General features: G+C 42.7%; 1 protein-coding gene across 3 annotated transcripts; it reads left to right on the top strand.

The window, feature by feature from the left end:
• Positions 1-231: 231 nt before the first annotated feature.
• Positions 232-23,889, top strand: D2HGDH (D-2-hydroxyglutarate dehydrogenase). 3 transcript variants are annotated; one of them, XM_060767972.2, is made up of 10 exons: positions 232-317; positions 7,237-7,634; positions 7,873-7,930; positions 9,852-9,991; positions 11,876-12,069; positions 12,201-12,369; positions 16,164-16,307; positions 18,588-18,730; positions 21,133-21,298; positions 22,966-23,889. In XM_060767972.2, the coding sequence occupies exons 2-10, from the start codon at positions 7,244-7,246 to the stop codon at positions 23,226-23,228; spliced, it is 1,668 nt and encodes a 555-aa protein (XP_060623955.2). In that variant the 5' UTR covers positions 232-317; positions 7,237-7,243; the 3' UTR covers positions 23,229-23,889. The 3 variants fall into 3 exon arrangements, with proteins under 3 accessions (XP_060623955.2, XP_067322038.1, XP_060623957.2); XM_067465937.1 differs by lacking the exon at positions 232-317 and adding an exon at positions 370-463; XM_060767974.2 differs by lacking the exon at positions 232-317 and having other exon boundaries at positions 7,549-7,634; positions 7,786-7,930.
• Positions 23,890-24,284: the final 395 nt, after the last annotated feature.

The raw sequence follows: 24,284 nt of genomic DNA, 5'->3' as shown, positions 1-24,284 counted from the left end.
TTCATCTCTGCTGTTGAACCATCCCTTTGCACCCTTGGAAGCCGAGACACCACATAGGGTTGCCTTGGGCGGATTCCCTGCATGCTTTGTCAATTCCATGTAAACCTCCCAGGCCTGACCTACACTTGCTATGGGGAAGCCCCTCCATAGCAAGGCGCTGAAATGCTTCTGTGCCTCTTGGCTCCGCCCACATTGCGTCACTCTCTCAGTTCTCTGCTTGGTCCGCTAAAGAGGAGGAGGAGCCCTCGAAGGACCGCCCTGATTCGCCAAGAAGGAGAGGCATGCAGTGCGCAGGAATTTCCTGGGTGCCTTTAAAGGTGAGCGGATAGGAAGGACAGCCCTGCCCTTGAAGCCCTGTTTTGATCCTGGGGTGCCAACTCATCTACACTGTAGGATGAATGCAGGGTGGCACCGCTTTAACCGCCTTGGCTCCATGCGATGGGATCCTGGGTTTTGTACTTTGGTGAGACAACAGCAGAGGAAACCAAAGACCTTGTAAAATGACACACACCGCGAGTGATGGCAGTCGAAACGGTATCAAACTGCATTAAATCTACAGTGTAGATCAAGCATGGGCAAACTCTGGCCCTCCTGGTGTTTTGGACTTCAACTCCCATCATTCCTAACAGCCTCAAGCCCCTTCCTTTCTCCCTCAGACGCTTAAGTGGAAAAGGGAAAGGAAAGGGCCTGAGGCTGTTAGGAATGGTGGGAGTTGAAGTCCAAAACACCAGGAGGGCCAGAGTTTGCCCATGCCTGATCTAGATTATACCCATTTTCCCCATAGGCTTTCCAGATCAGTTATTGTCATTTGAAAGATAAGGTCATTTACAGGTGTAGTTTGATGTATTCGAAAGGCAGGGGAAAACAATTTGCCTGTATTTCTTCTTTATTACTACTACTACTACTGCTGCTGCTGCTGCTGCTTTCTCTCTTCTGTACCCCATGCCTTCTGGGCTTTGTCTGTGATTGCATGATTTTCTTCTCAAGTAAAACCATACCTTGTAAAAGTTTTTTGGGGTGATTAAAATTCCCAAAATCCCCCAGTAGTGCCAGCCAAGGAATTCTGGGTCTAATAATAATAATAATAATAATAATAATAATAATAATAATAAGAGAGGCATAACACCGTTGCTCAGATGATTCATTAGACAAAGAACTGGTGGGATCACAAGCCAGAAAAAGTTACAGAGAATGAACACGTCAAGCTACTCTGGGACTCCAAATTCAGACAGATAGAGTTTTGGAGCATAATACTCCTGACCTCACTGTCATGTTGTCGTGTCAGGAGCGACTTGAGAAACTGCAAGTCACTTCTGGACTGAGAGAATTGGCTGTCTGCAAGGACGTTGCCCAGGGGACGCCTGGATGATTTGATGTTTTTATCATCCTTGTGGGAGGCTTCTCTCATGTCCCCACATGAGGAGCTGGAGCCGATAGAGGGAGCTCATCCGCCTCTCCCCGGATTCAAACCTGCGACCTGTTGGTCTTCAGTCCTGCCGGCACAGGGATGTTGCAATCCCAGGTGACAGCAGGATTGAAGAGAAACAACTGGAAAAGCTGACACAATATGAGGATTTAAAGATTGAACTGCAAAGACTCTGGCACAAGCCAGTAAAAGTGGTCCCAGTGGTGATCGGCACACTGGGTGCAGTGCCTAAAGACTTTGGCCTGCACTTAAACATAATCGGTGCTGACAAGATTGCCAGCTGCAAAAGACCACCTTACTGGGATCTGCCCGCATTATTCGCCGATACATCCCACAATCCTAGACACTTGGGAAGTGTCCGACGTGTGATCCAATACAACAGCCAGCAGAGTGTCTGCTGTGGACTCATCTTGTTTGTTAATAATAATAATAATAATAATAATAATATAAAGTGGTCCCAGTGGTGATTGGCACATCAGGTGCAGTGCCTAAAGATCTTGGCCTGCACTTAAAAACAATCAGCGCTGACAAAATCACCATCTGTCAGCTGCAAAAGGCCACCCTACTTGGATCTACTGATACATCACACAGCCCTAAACACTTGGGAAGTGTCCAACGTGTGATCAAATATAAAAGCCAGCATAGTGATCTTATTTGCTGTGTACTAATCTTGTTATGTATCAAATAATAATGCTTTATTTATAACCCACCTTATCTCCCCGAGGGGACTCTGGGCGGCTTCAAGCAAAATAAAACACAGTAGCAAACATTAAATGCCAATAGTAACATATAACAAAGAGACTCGATAAAATTAAAGTAACAACTTTAATAGTAATAATACAAATTGCTTTAATAGTAATAATACAAATTGCTTTCGGACTGCTTCTGAAATTCTTGCACTTTAAGAACTAGTTATATTATCATTACCATCTGCAGTGCGGTTACCCATGTGGCCCCCTGCCCCCCTCTGGATACTGTTTATGTTGCTCTGGTGTGGTGGAGGGGGTGGGAGAGGAGGTAGTCCGGAGCATGAGATTGAGAGTGTGGTGGGGAGGGGGGAGGTGGGGGAGGGGGGATGCTGGCAAGAACCAATAAACTTAACAACAAGCATAGGAGAAAGCACTCTTATGGCTCAGAACTGCGGCATGGAGGGGGGGAGGTGTTCCACTAGCCGAGGGGCCCCCATAGAGGTCGTGGTGGGAAGGAGGAGTTGCGGGAGAAGGAGACCTCGAATTCGGCCTGATTCGGACCGCTTTTCCAAATTAACTATTCCCAATAGGTCTCCTAAGGTAATTTGGTGTAACCAGGTGAGCGGGCCCTCCGGCTTGAAGGTGGTGTTGTTGAACGCCAGGTCTGTCAACGGGAAAACAACTTGGATCCAGGACTTAATCCTGGAGGAGCGGGCAGATCTGGCGTGCATCACGGAGACCTGGTTGGATGAAGCGGGGGGCGTAAATCTCTCCCAGCTTTGTCCTCCAGGGTTCTCCGTGCAACACCAACCAAGAGCCGGAGGACGGGGAGGCGGGGTCGCAGTGGTCTATAGAGATACCATCCATCTAACCAGGAGCCCCATCCCGCAGACCACAAATTTTGAATGCGTCCACCTGAGGGTGGGTGACCGGGACAGAATAGGGATTCTGCTAGTGTACCGTCCACCTCGCTGCACTACAGTCTCCCTACCTGAGCTAGCGGGGGTGGTCTCGAGCCTGGCGGTGGAGTCCCAACGGCTTCTTGTGCTGGGGGACTTCAACATCCACGCCGAGGCAACCCTCACAGGTGCGGCTCAGGACTTCATGTCCGCCATGGCAACCATGGGGCTGTCCCAAAAAATAACTGGCCCCACCCACTGTGCTGGACACACATTGGACTTGGTTTTCTGCCAGGGATGGGAGCAAGGTGGCGGTGTGGAGGAGTTGTCCATCTCTCCGTTGCCGTGGACCGACCACTTCCTGATTAGGTTTAGGCTCACTGCGCCCCCTAACCTCCGCAGGGGTGGAGGACCCATTAAGATGGTCCGCCCCAGGAGGCTAATGGATCCGAACGGATTCCTGATGGCTCTTGGGGAGTTTCCCGCCACCGCGGTAGGCGACAATGTCGAGGCCTTGGTCGCTCTCTGGAATGGGGAGATGACCAGGGCTATTGACATGATCGCTCCGGAACGTCCCCTCTCAAGTAACCGAGCTAAACCAGCCCCTTGGTTCACTGAGGAGCTGGCAGCGATGAAGCGAAAGAAGAGGGTTCTAGAGAGGGTGTGGCGATCGGACCCAAGCGAGTCAAACCGAGCACGGTTTGTGTCCTTTTTGAGGGCATATGCCGCGGCAATAAAAGCCGCAAAGAAAACTTTCTTTGCGGCCACTATTGCGTCTGCAAAGAACCGTCCGGCGGAGTTGTTCCGGGTTGTCAGAGGTCTTTTAACTCCCCCCACCGGTGGGAGCCCTGACAACTCGGCAACGCGCTGTGAAGCATTTGCTCGGTTCTTTGCAGACAAAGTCGCTTTGATCCGTTCTGGGCTGGACGCCACATTAGATGCAGTCTCTGTGGATGTGACACAAGCACCTGCTTGTCAGATTTTGTTGGATTCTTTTCAGTTTGTGAAACCCGAGGATGTGGACAAGGTACTTGGAGGAATGAGACCCACCACGTCCATCCTAGACCCCTGCCCATCCTGGCTTCTTAAGGAGGCCAGAGGGGGATTGGCCGAGTGGGTAACGGTGGTGGTTAACGCCTCCCTTCGGGAAGGCAAGATTCCAGCGAGCCTAAAACAGGCTGTTATAAAGCCGCTGTTGAAGAAACCATCACTTGACCCCACTAAATTGGACAACTTTCGGCCCGTTTCCAATCTTCCCTTCTTGGGCAAAGTCATGGAAAGCGTGGTGGCCTCACAACTCCAGGTATTCTTGAGAGACACGGATTATCTGGATCCGGCACAGTCTGGTTTCAGACCGGGACATGGTACCGAGACGGTCTTGGTCGCCTTAGTGGATGATCTGCGCCGGGAGCTAGACAGGGGGAGTGTGTCCCTGTTGGTGCTCCTGGACCTCTCAGCGGCCTTCGATACCGTCGACCACGGTATTCTTCTGGGACGCCTTGCAGAGATGGGCCTCGGGGGCACTGCCCTGCAGTGGCTCCGGTCATTTCTGGAGGGTCGTACTCAGAAGGTGTTATTGGGGGACTCCTGTTCAACGCCACAGCCGTTGACCTGTGGCGTTCCTCAGGGTTCCATCTTGTCCCCCTTGTTGTTTAACATCTACATGAAGCCGCTGGGTGAGATCATCCGGAGTTTCGGGGTGCGGTGTCACCTGTACGCAGATGACGTCCAACTCTGTCACTCCTTCCCACCTGCTACTAAGGAGGCCGTCGAAGTCCTGAACCGGTGCCTGGCCGCTGTAATGGTCTGGATGAGGGCGAACAAACTGAAATTAAATCCAGACAAGACAGAGGTACTCCTGGTCAGTCGCAGGGCCGAACAGGGTATAGGGTTACAGCCTGTGCTGGACGGGGTCGCACTCCCCTTGAAGGCGCAGGTTCGCAGCTTGGGTGTGACCCTGGACTCATCGCTGAGCCTGGAGCCCCAGGTTTCAGCGGTGACCAGGGGAGCATTTGCACAGCTTAGGCTCGTGCGCCAGCTGCGCCCGTATCTTGGGAAGTCTGACTTGGCCACGGTGGTACACGCTTTGGTCACATCCCGCCTTGACTACTGCAACGCTCTCTACGTGGGGCTGCCCTTGAAGACGGTCCGGAAGCTCCAACTAGTCCAGCGCGCGGCAGCCATGTTGCTAACGGGAGCTGGACGCAGAGAGCATACAACGCCCCTGCTGTCTCAGCTCCACTGGCTGCCGATCTGCTACCGGGCCCAATTTAAGGTGCTGGTGTTATCCTACAAAGCCCTAAACGGTTCCGGCCCAAAATACCTGGCAGACCGCATCTTGGCCTATCAGCCCACGAGGGCCTTGAGATCATCCGGGGAGGCCCTTCTCTCGGTCCCGCCTGCCTCACAGGCACGCTTGGCGGGGACGAGGGAACGGGCCTTCTCGGTGGTGGCCCCCCGGCTGTGGAACACCCTCCCTGCTGAAGTTAGACAGGCGCCCTCTCTGATGGCCTTTCGTAGGGGCCTGAAAACATGGCTCTTCGAGCAGGCCTTCAACTGAGTGTATTGGAATGACAATGGAACGAACTAGGACTACGAATTTTGGCTATGACCCCAGGACTTGACGAAGCGGATTTTAGTGTGGGTATATGTTATGTTGTATTTGTCCGGTCTGTGTCGCCACGGCTCACTGTACACTGTCTGTTTGTTGTTGTTCACCGCCCCGAGTCGCCCTCGGGCTGAGAGGGGCGGTCAATAAATGCAAGAAATAAATAATAAATAAATAAATAAATATTATACCCTGCCTCCATCTCCCCGAAGGGACTCGGGGAAGCTTACAAAGGAACACGCCCAACAAAATGGGTTAAAAATAAGCTTCAAAAAACAAGCAATATCAAATATCAATAAACATAAAATCAGAGAACGTTATAAAAACAATTAAAAGCAATATCATGGCTGAGCAAATAAAGTGCTGGGTTAGGTTCATAATTACTAAGTGCAATGAATCCTAAATAGAGCCAGGGAAAGTGCGACAATTGGAGGGCTGAGCTAGGAGGAAAATGTCCTTAAGTTATTAAAGTGTTAGAAGTGTCAGAAAGGGACCAAAATTAAAATAAATGTAATACATAATAACGGCACTCCATGAAGTCATGCCAGCCAAATGACTTTGGAGGTGTCTGCGCTGACAATGCTGACTCTTCGGCTTGGAAGTGGAGATGAGCACCAACGCCCAGAGTCAGACACGAATGGACTTAATGTCAGGGGAAAGCTTTTACCTAACCCAATAAGTTCTTTAAAGCACTTCAAAAATTGGACCCAGCCATCTTGGCCAACTGCTTTTGTCTTTTGACACAAAACTTCTAAATAAAGTTAAGTTTTGGACTATACTACATCCCACCTCATCACACTAGAGAATGAATCCACTTTAAATCCGGTTGCTGCCTTCTGCAGAATTGTGGAGTTTGTAGTTTCAGGAGGAGCCTTTAACAGCCTCACTAAACTACAAACCCCAGAATTCTGCAGGAGGCAGAAACCGGATTTAAAGTGGATTCCTTCTGCAGTGTGATGAAGTAAAAGTAAAGTCCAGAATTTAATTTTTAGAAGCTTTGAGTTAAAAAGCAAAAGCCAAGATGGATGGGTGGGATGGGCGTTGCAGTGAGGCCTACAGTTATAATGTATAGAAAAATCACAAAAAAAGTTTAAAACTTGGCATTGTATTACATGCCCTTTGACCAGAACCAGGCCACTTGGAGTGCCTCTGGTGTTGTTATGAGAAGGTAGTAACAATGTTAGTAATTATTATTATTATTATTTATTTATTTGATCAGTCATATGACCATTTCAAAATAGAACATGAGTAAAAAACAAGGCAAAAAGGTGAGGCAGCTGACCTTCTATTTATAGTCAGAATCTTATTTTCCTGGTCCTTCTTTCAGAAAATCTGCTCTTTTCTTAGTATTAACTCCCACACAAAGAGTTAAAGTAAAATTGCAAACCAGTGCACACATATACAATACAGTAAGCAATTTGAATTATATACATAACAAACATAACAAACAACTAGTGGAGGCTTGAGAAAGTTGCTATTTCCAACATAATGTTGAAACAGTAAAAAAAAGGAAGGGAAAAAATTAAACCACCTAAAAATAAATGTCTGAAATTGTGTGCCTTTTGGGGGGGGGGGGGAGATAAAACTGCATTACTCTTCCTTTTTGTGCTTCAGGTTAACCATGGCTGCTTCCAGCCTTAGCCGATATTGTTATTTTGGACATCACGGGATCTTCCCAAGGATGCAGATGAGATGCTCAAGAAAAGCCTCAAGTCTGTGGATCAATGGTAGCTCTCCTTGTAAGATGACAGCAAAGACGATAAGGCCACTGACGAGACCGATGCTTAAGCCACCTGCCATCAATTCCTTGACCAAGAGAAGTCTCCATACCACCCAGCTTCGTCTCCAGGAAGTGATGCTTACCAGTGAGCGATACGAGGTGCAGAGGTTGCCTTTTGCCCATGTGTCTGAGGCTGACCTGTCTTTCTTTGAACATCTTATGCCTGGCAGAGTTGTCACAGATGTAGATGAACTGGAACTCTTCAATGTGGATTGGTTGAAATCAGTGAGAGGTTAGTTACGTTTAATGGTTTGGTTTCAGTAATGCCAATATTAAAATGTAGTTTGTAAATTGCATCACTTTACAAAACTGCCCCACAGTAATTACTTTGCAATTTAGTTTATTATGCCTACATATGATACCTTAAACCTTCTCAATTCCAGTTAATGAAGAAGTCTAGCATTGTTGTTCTGATGGGAATGGTAATGTGAACGTCAAGTAGATGCCCTCACATCTTCTTTACATGACAGGCTGCAGTAAAGTGTTGCTGAAACCACAGACAACGGTGGAAGTATCTGAGATTCTCAGGTAACATTATATTATTATCATAATGAACTATGTAATGACGTCTAAGTGTTTAGGAGAATATGGTTTACTTCTGTGACATTCAGATACATTTTAGGAACAGAAATATGAGTGTTGTTGTGATGATATTCCAGAGTCGTTCCTTTCTGGATAGAAGAACGTGGGAGGTTGAGGAGTGAATGATCTTCTGATCCCTTCACACAAATCAGGGGCAGGGAATATTTTTAGTTCACGTTTGGAAAAATTCTCATGGGCAGAAGGGGTTTGAGCAGCGAATAGGGCTAGGGTCATTGGGCAGGAAAAAGGAAAGCAGGTGAGATGGTCACAGATATAATTCTTATCAGTGTGGACATTTCCCCATCAAGCATACAAAGCAGAACTAACCTGGACTCAATCTGAGTCCAACATTTATTTTTCAATCTACATTTTGTGCCTGAATTGTCAAGCTAAGTACTTCGCAACACATTTCTTGCACCTAAACCCCATCTCAGGTCTGTGTGCAGTATTTGATAGTCCTTCTTATTGGTACTCAATGATTGGAAATAAAAGCATAAATAATGTGTAGGCCAAATGGGGAGCCTTCATAGGTTAGATCAGGAGTCCTCAAACTTTTTAAACAGAGGGCCAGGTCACAGTCCCTCAAACTGTTGGAGGGCCAGATTATAATTTGAAAAAAACATGAATACCTATGCACACTGCACATATTTTATTTGTAGTGCAAAAACACTTAAAAACAATAAAATAATTAAAATAAAGAACAATTTTAATAAATATAAACTTATTAGTATTTCAGTGGGAAGTGTGGACCTGCTTTTGGGTGATGAGATAGGATTGTTGTTGTTGTTGTTGTTGTTGTTGTTGTTGTTGTGTGTTTTCAAGTAATTCCAGACTTAGGTTGACCCTGAGCGAGGGCCGGGTAAATGACCTTGGAGGGCTGTATCCGGCCCCCAGGCCTTAGTTTGAGGACCCCTGGGTTAGATGTTCTACATTCCTTCCATAAAAGCACAATGGAAAAGTTGAGGGTTGTATTCTTTTAAAAGAAATCCATAGCTCTGGGTTGCTGTAAGTTTTTCGGGCTGTATGACCATATTTCAGAAGCATTCTCTCCTGAATGTTTTGCCTGCATCAATGGCAGTCATCCTCAGATGTTGTGAGGTTGTGAAACGTCAGGAGAGAATGCTTCTGGAACATGGCCATACAGCCCGAAAAACTTTCAGCAACCCAGTGATTCCGGCTATGAAGGCCGTCGACAATAGATCCAGAGCTCCTTTCTTTGCTCTCCAAGTAAGCAATAGCTAAAGAATATTCATCATGATGGTCTAAATCAAATTGTTAGTCCCAGCCAAATTAGTCCTGTGAATAAAGAAGAACTAGGTAAGCTAACAGTTCTGTAAGTTCCGTTGATTCAACTACTCTATCATAGTTGGTGGTGATAGGTGAATGGACACTCCTGGAAACCCAGCCATTTTCCTAACCCATATGTCAACTTGTTTGTTTGTTTTATTTTTTTACAATGTTCCACCCTGAGGAGCAAAATACTAATTATAGTTGTAAAAACAAGAATCATGCTGGCTGGACGCATTCACAGATTCATTAGAAGCCTCCGGACTTATTCTGAGTTAGGACTGCTTTTTATTCTTGAATTGTTTTTAATTCCCCCATTACAGCATTTTCAAGGGCATTGGTCACTTGGAGAATTTCATGAGAGATCAAGAAAAAAAAACACATACCAGTAACCATTAACAGTATACTCAAAAATATTTGCATATAATTTAATTCATTGCAAAATGAGTTCCTTCACATAATCTTTAGCCAATGCTCGTGAAGGTTATCCATCATAACACACTCTGGTCTCCTGGGCTTCAGGTGAAGAACCCCTGCCTCAAGAGAAAACTCCCCATGAGCCAAATGTGTTTTCTTTCAGGTATTGCAATGAGAGGAACCTGGCTGTGAATCCCCAGGGAGGAAACACTGGCCTTGTTGGGGGCAGCGTCCCTGTCTTCGATGAGATCATTCTCTCCACGGCTCTTATGAATCAGGTTATCAGCTTCGACCCTGTTTCAGGTGGGTATATTTATCTAGAGCCCTTTCTACATTTCCATATAATCCAGATTATCAAATCAGATAATCCACATTATCTGCTTTGAAATGGATTATATGAGTCTACACTGCCATATAATCCAATTCAAGACAGATAATCTGGATTTTATATGGCAGTGTAGATGGGATCTTGGAATCAGTGAAAGAAAAAAAGAATACAGTATCTATCATGCAGGTTATGCTATTGACAACAAATGGAACTAGTGCAGGGTAAATATGGAGAAGGCATGGAAAATATATCTTTTGGATACCAGAATCCCATCACCACTCTGATGGCTGAAAGCGAGGAGGAGCTGAGGAGCCTTCTAATCAAGGTGAAAGAAGAAAGCGCAAAAGCCGGGTTGCAGCTAAACATCAAAAAAACCAAGATTATGGCAACAAGAATGATTGACAACTGGAAAATAGAGGGAGAAAATGTGTAGGCCGTGACAGACTTTGTATTTCTAGGTGCAAAGATTACTGCAGATGCAGACTGTAGCCAGGAAATCAGAAGACGCTTACTTCTTGGGAGGAGAGCAATGTCCAATCTCGATAAAATAGTAAAGAGTAGAGACATCAGACTGGCAACAAAGATCCGCCTAGTCAAAGCCATGGTATTCCCTGTAGTCACCTACGGATGTGAGAGCTGGACCTTAGGGAAGGCTGAGCGAAGGAAGATCGATGCTTTTGAACTGTGGTGCTGGAGGAAAGTGCTGAGAGTGCCTTGGACTGCGAGAAGATCCAACCAGTCCATCCTCCAGGAAATAAAGCCCGACTGCTCACTGGAGGGAAAGATACTAGAGACAAAGTTGAAGTACTTTGGCCACATCATCATGAGGAGACAGGAAAGCCTAGAGAAGACAATTATGCTGGGGAAAGTGGAAGGCAAAAGGAAGAGGGGCCGACCAAGGGCAAGATGGATGGATGGCATCCTTGAAGTGACTGGACTGACCTTGAGGGAGCTGGGGGTGGTAACGGCCGACAGGGAGCTCTGGCGTGGGCTGGTCCATGAGGTCACGAAGAGTCGGAGACGACTGAACGAATGAACAACAAACCAGAATCCCATAGGCAAATTTGTAGTTTTGTAGTTCAAAAAGGATAGTGATTCCATTCTGTGAATATGGTAAACAGGAAAAACACTCAGACGCCTCTGTAAGGAAATTTTCTCAATAGATCTGGACTTCCTAAATTGATTTATTATTCTCATTAAATCATTTATATTCTGCTTTTCCTCCAAGAAGCCCAAGGTGGCATGCATGGTTTCCTCCCATCTCTGTTTTGTCCTCATAGAAATTCTATGGGGTTGGATAAATAGCCTTCTACTGGACCTTGATGACTGGTTATCAGATCAGGGTGACCCACTGAGCATCATGACTGAAGATGGCAGAGATAGCAGAAAGAAGTTTGCTTTTATTTAATGATTACCTAGACCAGTGGTTCCCTACCTTTGGTCCTCCAGGTGCTTTGGACTTCAACTCCCAGAAATCCCAGCCAACTTTACAGCTGTAAGGCATTGTGGGAGCTGAAGTCCAAAACACCTGGAAGACCAGAAGTTGGGAACAACTGACCTAGACTGTGATGAGGTCTCTCTCTCTGGATGTTTCTGGACAGCTGCCTGCTGAGAATGCTCAGACTGCAGTTCCTTCATTGAATGGGAATGATACTCAATGGCCTAAATGGTTCTAAAATTTGGTCCTCCAGGTGTTTTGGACGTCAGCTCTGAAAATTCTTAACAACTGGTAAACTTCCTGGGATTTCTGGGCGTTGAAGTCCAAAACACCTTGATGACCCAAGGTTGAGAACCATTGGCCTATGGAGTTCCTTCCAACTTCATGACTTCTCAGGCTGTTCTTGATGCTTATGTTTCAGGGATCTTGGTGTGTCAAGCTGGCTGCATTTTAGAAAACCTCAACAAGTATCTGGAGGAGTTTGACTTCATTATGCCCCTTGACCTAGGAGCAAAGGGCAGTTGCCACATTGGAGGAAATGTAGCTACAAACGCCGGTGGCTTGCGACTCCTGAGATACGGCTCTCTCCGGGGGACAGTTCTAGGATTAGAAGTGGTGAGAGGAAACTTCGAAAATGGCTTCCCGTTCTTTTAATCCTCTTTACAATTTTGCCTCCATTAAAGATGTAATATTATTTTAAACGTCAACATAAATACATTGAAGATGTCTGCATTGCATCATTCCAGGTGTTGGCGGATGGTTCCCTTCTGAATTGTTTGACATCTTTGCGGAAGGACAACACTGGGTATGACTTGAAGCAGCTTTTCATTGGGTCAGAGGGGACGCTGGGGATCATTACTGCGGTGTCCATCCTCTGCCCACGGAAACCCAAGGCTGTGAATCTTGCATTTCTTGGTGAGAACTGCTCTCGTTTCTAGGTGCCATAAATGATATACCTCAAGATTAGACTTGAATGCAGTTGCTGTTGAGGTAAAACTGTTTTTGTCTTTCAATTCATCCATCTGGATTGTATTTAATTTTTATGTGGTAGCTGGTCCTATGAAGAAAATGGTCAAAACCAGAGCATAGAAGGAAGTTCACAGAAAATTGTTTTTTTCTCAACAGCTTGAAGAGTGTATGTATGCAACCATTCGGGAACTACATTAACATTTTCGCATACAAAGGAACTGTAATTAATATTTGTTTATGTACTACATTTATATACCATCCTTCTCACCCCAAAGGGGACTCAGAGTAGCTTACAAGTTATAATTGTTTCTGATTTGTGCACTATCTTCTTTGGACTTCATTCTGATCTTGATCTTATACAATAAAGATGCAAGGAGTCATTCAATAGGGGTTGCTATTGCCGGTCAGCCAGGTCGTTGAAGTACTCTCGCCACGAGGCTGTCTGGCAATAGAGGCACCCTGCCCAGGAGTTGGAAGGCAGCAGGGCTAAAGAGGTGTTTGCTATGGCCCCGCGCAGGTGTTGCTATGGTTGGCAGCAGGCAGCTAGGCCATTGACATACTTTCGCCACAAGGCTGTGGGGGCCATAGAGGCACCCTGCCCAGGAGTTGGAAGGCAGTAGAGCCAAAGAGGTGTTCCTATGGCCCCGCGCAGGTGTTGCTATGGCCGGCAGCGGGCAGCTAGGCCATTGAAGTATTCTCACCGCAAGGCTGTCTGGATCATAAGGCGCCCTGCCCAGGAGTGGTAAGGCAGCAGGGCCAAAGAGGTATTGATATGGCCCCGCGCAGGTGTTGCTATAGCCAGAAGCAGGAAGCTAGGCCGTTGAAGTAGTCTCGCAGCGAGGCTGTGGGGGCCATGGAGATGCCCCACTTAGGAGCACCATCAGGTGCCCAGCATACAATTTTATTTACCGAATTCATTCTTCAAAACTGTTGTTACTTAATCAAGATAATGACAAATAATATTTATTGAAGCTATGAGCTGCACTGTAGTCTAGGCCAGAAGTGTCAAACTTGTGGCCCTCCAGATGTTTGGGCCTCCAAATCCTAGAAGTCAGCTTGTTCAATTCCCAGCTTGTCCAATAGCCAGGAATTCTGAGAGCTGAAGTCCAAAACACCTGGAGGGCCACAAGCTTGACACTCGGGTCTAGGCTCTCAGAGTGACTTCAGAATGTCTACATTAAAGAAGAACAATGAACTTTGTTCCTGCTTGAGGATGCATAGGGAAATTGGGCCACACCAAGCACATCCTGCCCATGGTGCTTTGAAAATGGTTTCACATATGATCATCTCTCCAGGAAAATAATATCTGATGGTCTCCTTAGTGACAGTAGGAGGACATGAAATTGTGTTAAAAGAAAGACCAACCAACAACTCTGTTGAACATTGATATCCAAATCTGATATAGATATAGAATGTGTTTGACTGCATCAAATTTGTAAAACTGACAAAATGAACACTACCTCTTGGGTCACAATCATTTAACAAACAACAACAATAAAATAAAATAACTGTACTAGTAAGAGGACAACTACTGTATTAGAGAACTTTGTTAATGAATGGCAACCAATGATTCAACATCTCAATGTAAAATTAAATTAGAAATGTATATAGAGGATCCTATAAGACTGTAGACAAGGAGAAAGCAGATACTAAGTTAGAGTCTATGGTACCATTATATGTACTATTTAAATAGAAGACTGTGGCCCTTTAAATAAAATATATTATCTGAGAAATGATTATGGAACACTAATAGCTGGAAAGTATTGCACTGTACGCAACAAACACAAATGTATGTCTATTTGAATAAATAAATCTAAAAACAACCCCAACAACAACAGCTTGCTTGAACTACAATGCACACAGCTGACCCCTTTAGGTTTCATTTTTGAGATTGTATTGATCACTTACAGAAAAGTTTTTGTGTGTATTCTATTCATTCATGTTGCAAGCATCACTCAACATTTAAAAAATGGAAAAAAAGTAACATAATAGCAGTCCAAAATAAAATGAAAGACCAATGGAGTTGATAGCATGTTTTAATTACAGGCAGTGCCCAAGTTACGAACAAGATAGGTTCTGTAGGTTTGTTCTTAAGTTGAATTAGTATGTAAGTTGGAACAAGTATTTTTTTAAAGTGCAAATCTAGTCATCTATGTGTGTGCGTGAGTGTAAATTAAGATCGTCCGAAGAGGCCCTGGTCTCGATCCTGCCTCCTTCACAGGCGCGATTGGTGGGAACGAAGGCAGGGCCTTCTGAGTGGTGGCCCCTTGGCTGTGGAACTCCCTCCCCAGCAATATTAGATCAGCCCTTTCCCTCTGACCTTTAGAGAGAGAGTGAAAACATGGCTTTGGGATCAAGCCTTTGGAGAATAATACAGTGCAATAGATGGATTTGGAATTATGACTATCGGAATGGCTTGGATTAAGATTGCAGATAGTGTGGTTTATAATAGTAATTGTAATGTTTTAAAATGTTTTAATGTTTTAAACTTTGATTTTAATTTTTAATTGACATGTTTATTTTAATTGTGTATTATTTTTAAGGCGTTGAATTATTGCCTATGTTGTAAATTGCCTTGAGTTTCACATGAGGTCAAGAAAGGCAGGATATAAATATAGTATTTATTTATCGTGTCATCCGCAACCAGAACATTGTATTACATTTCTAACAGAACAAAACAAACAAACAGATACAATTTAAAAAAAACACAAATTTTGCAAACTTGGTAGCTGATTAAATGTCCTTTGACCAGTATCTGGCCACTTGGAGTGCCTCTGGTGTTGCCGCAAGAAGGTCCTCCATCATGCATGTAGCAGGGCTCAGGTTGCATTGCAGGAGGTGGTCAGTGGTTTGCTCTTCTCCACACTCGCATGTCGTGGATTCAACTTTTTAGCCCCATTTCTTAAGATTGGCTCTGCATCTTGTAGTGCCAGAGTGCAGTCTGTTCAGCGCCTTCCAAGTCGCCCAGTCTTCTGTGTGCCCAGGGGGGAGTCTCTCATCTGGTATCGCCCATGGATTGAGGGGCTGGGTTTGACCCTGCCACTTTTGAACTCTCACTTGCTGAGGTGTTCCAGCGAGTGTCTCTGTAGATCTAAGAAAACTATTTCTTGATTTAAGTCGTTGACATGCTGGCTGATACCCAAACAAGGGATGAGCTGGAGATGTCTCTGCCTTGGTCCTTTCACTATTGGCTGCAACTTCCCGGCGGATGTCAGGTGGTGCAATACCGGCTAAGCAGTGTAATTTCTCCAGTGGTGTGGGGCGCAGACACCCTGTGATAATGCGGCATGTCTCATTAAGAGCCACATCCACTGTTTTAGTGTGGTGAGATAAATATAGTATAAATATAGTAGATATTATATTATTTATAGTATAAATATAGTATAAATATAGTAGATAAATAGATAGATTGGGGGGGGGGGGAGAGAGAGAGATGAAAGCTGTGGATAGCATAAGGAAGGGTAAACATTACAGTGGTGTTTGTTTTGCTATCTGGGCCCCTGCCCAAAAGAGTTCAACTCACTTTCTGTTCTTGTGATAATTGGATACTGAAAAATTTGGCTTGTTGTGGGAACAAGGATTGATGGTAAAATTTCAATGGAGACCCCTTTCCCCCATGATAACTCTTCCAGGAGTGAATGTCTCTTCCTAAAGGTACATTTCTCTCACTTCCTCACTTCCTATTCTATATTTTTTCTTCTATTTAATTGATTTCTTTATTGTTTGCTTTCTTCATGAAGGTTGTCAAAGTTTCTCTCAAGTCCTGCAGACCTTCACCACTTGTAAAGGGATGCTGGGTGAGATCCTGTCTGCCTATGAGTTCATGGACAGTGAATGCATGAAGCTGGTGGAAAGACACTTGAAGCTGGCCCGTCCAGTAGCAGGTATCAGTTGCATGAATAAGACCAACAGATGGGATTATTTTCTTTGACTTCCCACTATCACTCTAATTGTTCGGTTAACATTTACAGATTCTTTACTTACTTTCTTCGTTCGCTGCTACCCAGTTGTCCACCATTGACTTACGGAGGGTGACAGAACAATTTTGGTGGTTTTAAAGATGTGATGGATCTGTGCACAAATATTTACCTAATGTTACTGTATAACAAGTCATTGATTCTTTTTAGAACTTCCTATTGAACATTCTGTATCATTTAACCAGCATTCCAAAGTCTTTATTTTTACACAGTATCTTAGTAACTTATCTTCTGGGATGCTGTGACTTTTCTGAGCTGTATTGCCATATCCGAGAAGCATTATCTCCTGACGTTTTGCCCACATATTTGGCAGGCATTTTCATAGGTTGTGAGGTCTGTTGGAATCTAGGCAAGTGAGGTTTATCTATCTATCTATCTCTCCTCAGAGGCTGTGAGGATTTATCTTCTCTTTTCACTTATACTTTCAAAATTAATATCTAACATCTGAAGGACCTGGGTAAGAATGAGTAGATTTCAATTTAAATGAGCATCAATGTAAAGTAACAGTGATGCAGGTAGATCATTTTAGATTCTGGATGTAATGGATCAAAATCAAAGATATTCATACCTAGAGCACAGGGAAAAATTAAAATTAATTAAATGTTGTAGTTCAGCCAGCTGAGGGTGATGATGAGGGGTTTGGGGGTGCAGTGCCTGCAGGGTCTGATGCTTCTGGGGGTGCTCAGACAGATAGGGTTGGAACAGGATGATGATTCCCCGGTTGGGAGAACAGAGGGAGTTTGGTTGATTGTCTGTGTGAAAACAAAACTGTTTTAGAAGCTGACAGACAGAGAAGGGAGGAGGACATGAGGAAGTGGGGTTGGACAGAGAATCAAGGTTGCTCCTGCGGGGAAGGAATTCCAGGTGCAAGCTGAGCACCATGGGAAAGGGAGGCAGAGGCCGAGAGAGACTCCTCAAGGCCAATGGAATGCTTTCATACATTGCTGTCCTTAATTAGGGAAAGAATAGCTCTCAGGTCTTGGATCAAGCAACGTAGCAAATAGAGCAAGAAGTTCCTGCCTTGTTCATGGTCCTATCTTAGCTTCAAGCCAAATTTCCTAGTCAAGTTTTGCTACCAGTCTTGGGGATTTTACCATGGACTCAAGATCATGTTTTGTTCCTTGTCTCTTGGATTAATCAAGCTCATGTTTGATCCATGCACCTTGGATTAATGTTCATGCTTTAACCTTTGCATTAGAAATTTATCTTTGGCTTTTGAGACTCTTTCTCTCAGTTGGACCCTGGACAGGTGCTCAAACATCCTTTTCTGAATCCATCATTGACCACTGAGTCAGTATAAAAGATCGATGTCCAGGAAGTTGAGGTTAATAATATTCTGTGAATGCAGATATTGTGTGTTCTGATTACTTTTTGAGGAAGCAGTGCCAAAGCAAACAGTTTTGGGTCCGAGTTTGTAGTGATTTTTCAAAAGCGGGACAAATTTCACATTGGCTGCCAGATTTTTGCAGAACATCAAAACAGGATTTGAAGCCTTCATTGTAAAGTACTGATCAACAAAGCAACAAAAGAGAGGAATATTTACTAAATACGATATGATGACATAAGAAACTCTGTTTCTGAATAAACAGTACATTCATCTACATTGAAATAATTTCTGAAATTGTGGTTTGACTATTGGGTTACTTTGTGTAACCGGAATTTGAATCCCTGCTGTACAGTGAAATTGTATTTGCCAACAAATGAAATAATATTGTGGTTTGTTATTTTTGTTTCAATAAAAAAAGTTCTTTCTTCTCTGGGAATTTCCAAGTTAGTTTTTTTCTTAACGAAATAATATGGATGCTAGTGTGACTCACAAAAGTGCTCTTGTGCCACTCCTTTGGGCATGTTGGCAAGATCCATTGACAATGTGTTTTTGAAAAAGCAAAATGTGGAGCAACTCAGGATGTGCCTCACTGGAGAATTAATGTAGTTTGATACCACTTTAACTGCACAGGCTAAACTGTGGAATCCTTGGATTTGTCATTTGCTGAGGCATCGGCACTCTTTGGCAGAGAAGGCTAAAGACCTTGTAAAACTACAACTCCCATGATTCCATACCATTGAGCCTTGGCAGTTAAAGTGGTGCCACACTGCATTCATTCATTCCACAGTGTAAGCTGCACCCTAAGGTCTCCTGTATATATGTGTTGATTGTTATTGCCTGTTTTCTCATTCCAATTCCAGAAAGCCCTTTCTATGTGCTAATTGAGACTTCAGGCTCCAATTCAGCCCACGATGAAGAAAAACTGAGCCACTTCCTGGAACACGTAATGGCCTCCGATTTGGTCATAGAGGGAACGCTGGCTTCTGATGAAACAAAGATAAAGGTGCATTCCTCTTCTCTCCAATAAGTTTGGCTTAGGGCTTACATGTAATTCGGTATTAGGTGCTGATTGGATGTGCACCTGTTTGCTTATGAGGTGTAGAGAAGTCATCCCCAAATTCCCAGATATCTCAAATTACAGACATTGCAACTCAATTACTACATATTAGTATTTTCCAGGGGTATTTCACAGCAGTTGCCTTCAATATGGGCTGGTCCATGAGGTCACAAAGAGTCTGAAACGACTGAATGAATAAACAATAACATGCAGCATTAGTTCTCTCTCTCTTTCTCATTTAAATCACAGTTTCCTCTCATATTATGATACTATTTCAAATGAATTAGAAAGTTAGAATGCCCAGAATAAGGAGCATCAGGGGAATGCTTTCCAAATGTCCAAATTGAATTGCCATTTGGACTTTTCCACATTGAAAAAAGCACTGTGATGTGCAAATGCAACATAAGAAGGTGGAAAGACATGTATTTGTATCATGTACTCTTTGGAAAACTTTTTTCATTTAATCACCATTGTGTTCAAAATTTATAGGGATTTATAGAACCATTTACTGTTTGGGGATTAAACCTTTTAAAAGAAGTAGCCCAAGAAAGTAATTTAGAATGTGTATAAGGCATAAATAAATGGTCAGGCTTTTGGATCTGAGTATAGCAACTTGCACTGAAAATTTTGCATTTCTTAGCTGAATTTATAACTTATTTTGAATGTTATGCAGCTTGAATTGACAGAACTACATACATGAAGTTATAATGCAGTCTGTTTTTCTGAATAGCTAGTGCATTTGTTGCAAGTTTGGAGATAGCCAGGATGAAACCAGACATAGAAACACCATCATCTTCAGGTTACTGTGAGTTTTCCAGGCTGTATGGCCATGTTCCAGAAGCAGTCTCTTGACATTTTGCCCACATCTATGGCAGGCATCCTCAGAAGTAGTGTGGTCTGTTAAACACTAGGCAAGTGAGGTTTATATATCTGTGGAATGTCCAAGGTGGGAGAAAGAACTCTTGTCTACTTGAGGCAAGTGTGAATGTTGCAATTGGCCACCTTGATTAGCACTGAATGGCATTGCAGCTTCAAAGCCCGGCTGCTTCCTGCCTGGGGGAATCACACTTGCCTCAAACAGACAAGAGTTCTTTCTCCCACTCTGGACATTCCACAGATATATAAACCTCATTTCCTAGTTTCCAACAGACCGCACAACCTCTGAGGATACCTGCCATAGATGTGGGCAAAACAACAGGAGAGAATGCTTCTGGAACATGGCCATACACCCCGGAAAACTCACAGCAACCCAGGGATTGCGGCCATGAAAGCCTTCAACAACACCATCATTTTCATTTTTATTTTATTGCTTGCTGGATATTTACTTTTGCTGGACATTTAGTTTTAAATGTAATTTTAATTGTATGGGTATTTGTATTGTATCTTAACTGGACTTTGATGTCTATCTATGACACAAATATTTAATTCTTGTTTTGAATTTTTGAATTTACCATGTTTTTAAATTCATTGGGTTGTGTCATGTAAGCTGCTGTGAGTCTCCATGGGGAGAAAGCATGATAGAAATAAAGATGATGATGATGATGATGATGATTATAATAGTGAATTATTCTAAGGTTTGTAGTTCAAAAAAGTAGCATTCATAAGCTCTAGCAGAAATAAAATATCTTAACATAAAAAAGTATATTGACATACTGACTGCTTTCCTTGACCCCTTCTACACTGCCATATAAAATCCAGATTATCGTTTTGAACTGGATTATATGGCAGTATAGACTAAGATAATCCAGTTCAAAGCAGATAATCTGGATTTCATATGGCAGTGTAAAAAGGGTCATTAACTGGTATAACAGACACAAGATAGTACAGGTTGAGTATCCCTTGTTAAAAAGCCTTGGAACCAGAACCAAAAATCCAGAAGGATTCTTTTATTTTGAGGATTTTGTAATACTTGTATTTTTACATACGAACATATATATTGGTAATGGGACTCGAGTCTCAACATCAAATTCATTTATGTTTCATATATCCCTTACATAAATAGCTTAAGTGTAATTTTATACAACATTTTAAATAATGTTGTGCATTAAATGAAGTTCATGTGCATTGAACCATCAGAAAACAAAAAGTGCCCTTATCTCAACCAATAATAATAATAATAATAATAATAATAATAATAACTTTATTTATATCCCACCCTATCTCCCCATGGCGACTCAGGGTGGTTTACAACAAGTTGTGGGAATTAAACCCAGGTCTCCCAGTGTGAATTATTGGAAACTGTATTTGATATATTTGCACAGGTAGTAAAGAAGGCATATTCAGTAGATTCAAGTAACATTGTACTTTTGTGTGGCCATCCGTGTTTCACTGCTTTTGCTCACTTGCAGGCACTGTGGGCTTTACGGGAGCGGATCACCGAGGCCCTGACATTCGATGGATCTGTTTACAAATATGACATTTCCCTCCCTGTGGAGAGACTCTATGATCTTGTGACCGACATGCGGGAACGTCTGGGCAGAAGTGCCAAGAATGTGGTGGGCTATGGCCATCTAGGTGAGTTGGAACAGATGTATGTATTTATTTATTTTCTGTACTTATACCCCGCCCTTCTCACCTCCAAAGGGGGACTCAGGGTGGCTTACAAACTATGGCAATAATTCAATGCCAGATTCAGACAATAACAATAACAATAACAATAAAACACAATATTATAAAAATGTAAAAACATATACCTCTGAAAGAAGGTGATGTTAGGTGCATCTACACTGTAGAATTAATTAATACAATTTGACAACACATTTACTGCCATAGTTCAGTGGTATGGAATCATGAGACCTGTGGTTTGGTGAGATACCAGCACACTTTGGCAGAGAATGCTAAAGACCTTGTAAAACTACAACTCCTATGACTCCATAGCATTGAGCCATAGCTGTTAAAGTGGAGTCAAACTCCATAAATTCTACAGTTAGGTGCACTTCTTTGAGAATGTTTTTGGTCAAGAAAGCCTATCTTTTAAATTACTTTCTCAGGTGCTTGTGGTGAACTACCATGTCTTTTTTGTAGTAGCCAGACATTTCTATTTCCCCGACTATATACCACATGGTGTGAACGGCATTTGTTCTGTTGAAATACTATTGCTCTTGTGATTTGTTCTGTCTTTTGTTTTTGCTTGTAATAGTTTTTACCTATCACTCTTTTATCATTTTTATGATAAGCGTCCCTTAGAGCAGAGCTTCCCAAACTGTGTGTTGCAACACATTAGTGTGTTGTCTACAGTGTGTGGCTATGTCATGCAAACGTAATAAGAAATGATAAAAATCTTGGAAATGTATATTATTATCTTACAAATAATATATTTTAAAAAATATAAATAAAAGTTTTTCATGCGATATATTGTGTCCCCATACATTTAATTTTTGCAATTTATGTATGTGTCCGTATCTCTTAGAAGGGGGCGGTTTAACCTTCAGTTTGCCAGTAAAACTGAATTATGGTGTTGCATATATATTTCTCATGTTTTTAACATGGCTCACTGTTATATGTATGATAATATTATTTTTTTCAAGAATACAGGATTGTGTCTGTTCAATTCAAGTGGAGGGCTCATTTCAAGGTGCAGGCTATTACTTACAAAGCTGTATCCACTTCAGGTCCAACCTATCTTCAAAACAGCATGTTTTTCTATGAACCAGTGCAGGCTTTGAGATCGGCAAGGGAGGCCCTTCTCTCGGTCCCATTACTGTCTCAAGTGCGGTTGGTGGGAACGAGAAAGAGTGTCTTCTCTGTAGTGGCTCCCTGGCTCTGGACGACCCTCGCAAAAGAGATTAGGTTAGCCCTCCCACTTGACTCCTTCTGATCCAACCTAAAAACATGGATTTTAAAGCAGGCTTTTGGCCTTGAGTAGGCTTAAATGGGCCCAAATGAGGTTGACACTTTAGCACTTTCATTGTGAATTGAAAGCAGCTAGATTTAACTACCGATCGTCTGTGTTTTAAACTGTGATTTTATTTTATTTTATTTTATGTGTTAATAGTGGTTGTTTTTATAACTTTTATGTGATACTGTTTTTATACACACGTACTGTTCATGTTATATACTACAATTGTAGTGCCTTGTAAGACACCCCTGCCACCATCTTTTGGGAGATGGTGGCAGGATATAAATAACATTTTTTTTCTTTTTTTTTCAAATCAACTCCTACCTCTGATTTGCTTTGACAGGAGATGGAAACTTGCACCTGAACATCACAGCAGAGTCCTACAGTCATTCTCTCCTGGATGCCATTGAACCCTATGTGTATGAATGGACTTCCAAGTACCGAGGAAGCATCAGTGCAGAACATGGCCTGGGCTTCAAGAAGAAGCATTATATCCATTACAGTAAATCTCAGGAGGCTGTCCTTCTTATGCAGCAGTTCAAGACCATGTTGGATCCCAAAGGAATCCTAAACCCTTACAAGATGTTACCGGCAAAGACAACTTGATGTGCTAGAACCTAAGGATAGAACCTCTTGTAGGGAGATGATTTTTTTTTGCTTCATTTGTATAACTAGCTACAGACAAATTGAAAAAGAAGAGTTTTTTTCTGGGGTGAAGAAAGTTGCATTGTCTTCCCATTATTGTCTACCACTTGCTCTAAATTGTCTGGAAAGGAAGGTCGTTTGTAGCTTTAGGCACCCAATTTTCTAAGCATTTTACCTTCGAGGCCTCAGACCTGTCCTTATTTTTAAGGTGTGATCCTCCAGATGTTACTGGATTCTAACACCCATCAGCCTCAGCCATTTCCTACAGCCAGAAGTGATGTGATTTTTTACCTTAATCCACACTGTATTATTTAATTTTTAATTTTTGTATTGCGCTTTTTAAACTATGACCAAAGTGTGGGATTGTTAGCTGCCTTGAGTCCCCAAGGGGAGAAAGATGGCTTATAAATAAATAATAATAACAACAATAATTTGTAGTATTTTTGTTCTTTATCCCTACTATAGGCTTGGAAGTTGAGAGACTGATCCAGTTGGGAATATATCAGGAAATATAATTTATTGGAAGACATGCATGAACGTACATATCCAAAATCCAATGGCTGGAGTATTGTTTTTTATGTACTTCCAACTTGATCGAAGAAAATAAACATTTTCCTTTGTATTCTGTTGAGAAAAACATATAAGGAAAATATGTACTATGCATAAGGGAAAAAACAAGCATGATCCACATTGCTACATGTTGATCACACAAGTATACCATCTAGTTTCTGCATTTTCCTTTCCAGGAAATGTCATTAGAAAATGTTATTTCCATTATAATAGGAGCTAAATGCTGGTTACAGGCCACATGCAGATTCCCAAGGTAATTTTGGGGAATCCCACAGGTCAATCCATTTTAGCAGATGCAAGGTTTTTTGGGCCACCTTGTTTCATACTTAGAAAAATAGGAAATTACTATTTAAGACCTCAGATTTCTGTGCCTTCACAGGATTCTTCTTCTACTTGCAATTTAAGCAATTTGAAAGATTCCTATTTTGAAGATTCCAAAATTCCAAA

Source organism: Anolis sagrei, chromosome 3 (assembly GCF_037176765.1).
Source record: "Anolis sagrei isolate rAnoSag1 chromosome 3, rAnoSag1.mat, whole genome shotgun sequence".
NCBI lineage: Eukaryota > Metazoa > Chordata > Lepidosauria > Squamata > Dactyloidae > Anolis > Anolis sagrei.
Note: the sequence above shows the minus strand (reverse complement) of the source record. Positions and strands in the feature narration are given on the sequence as shown.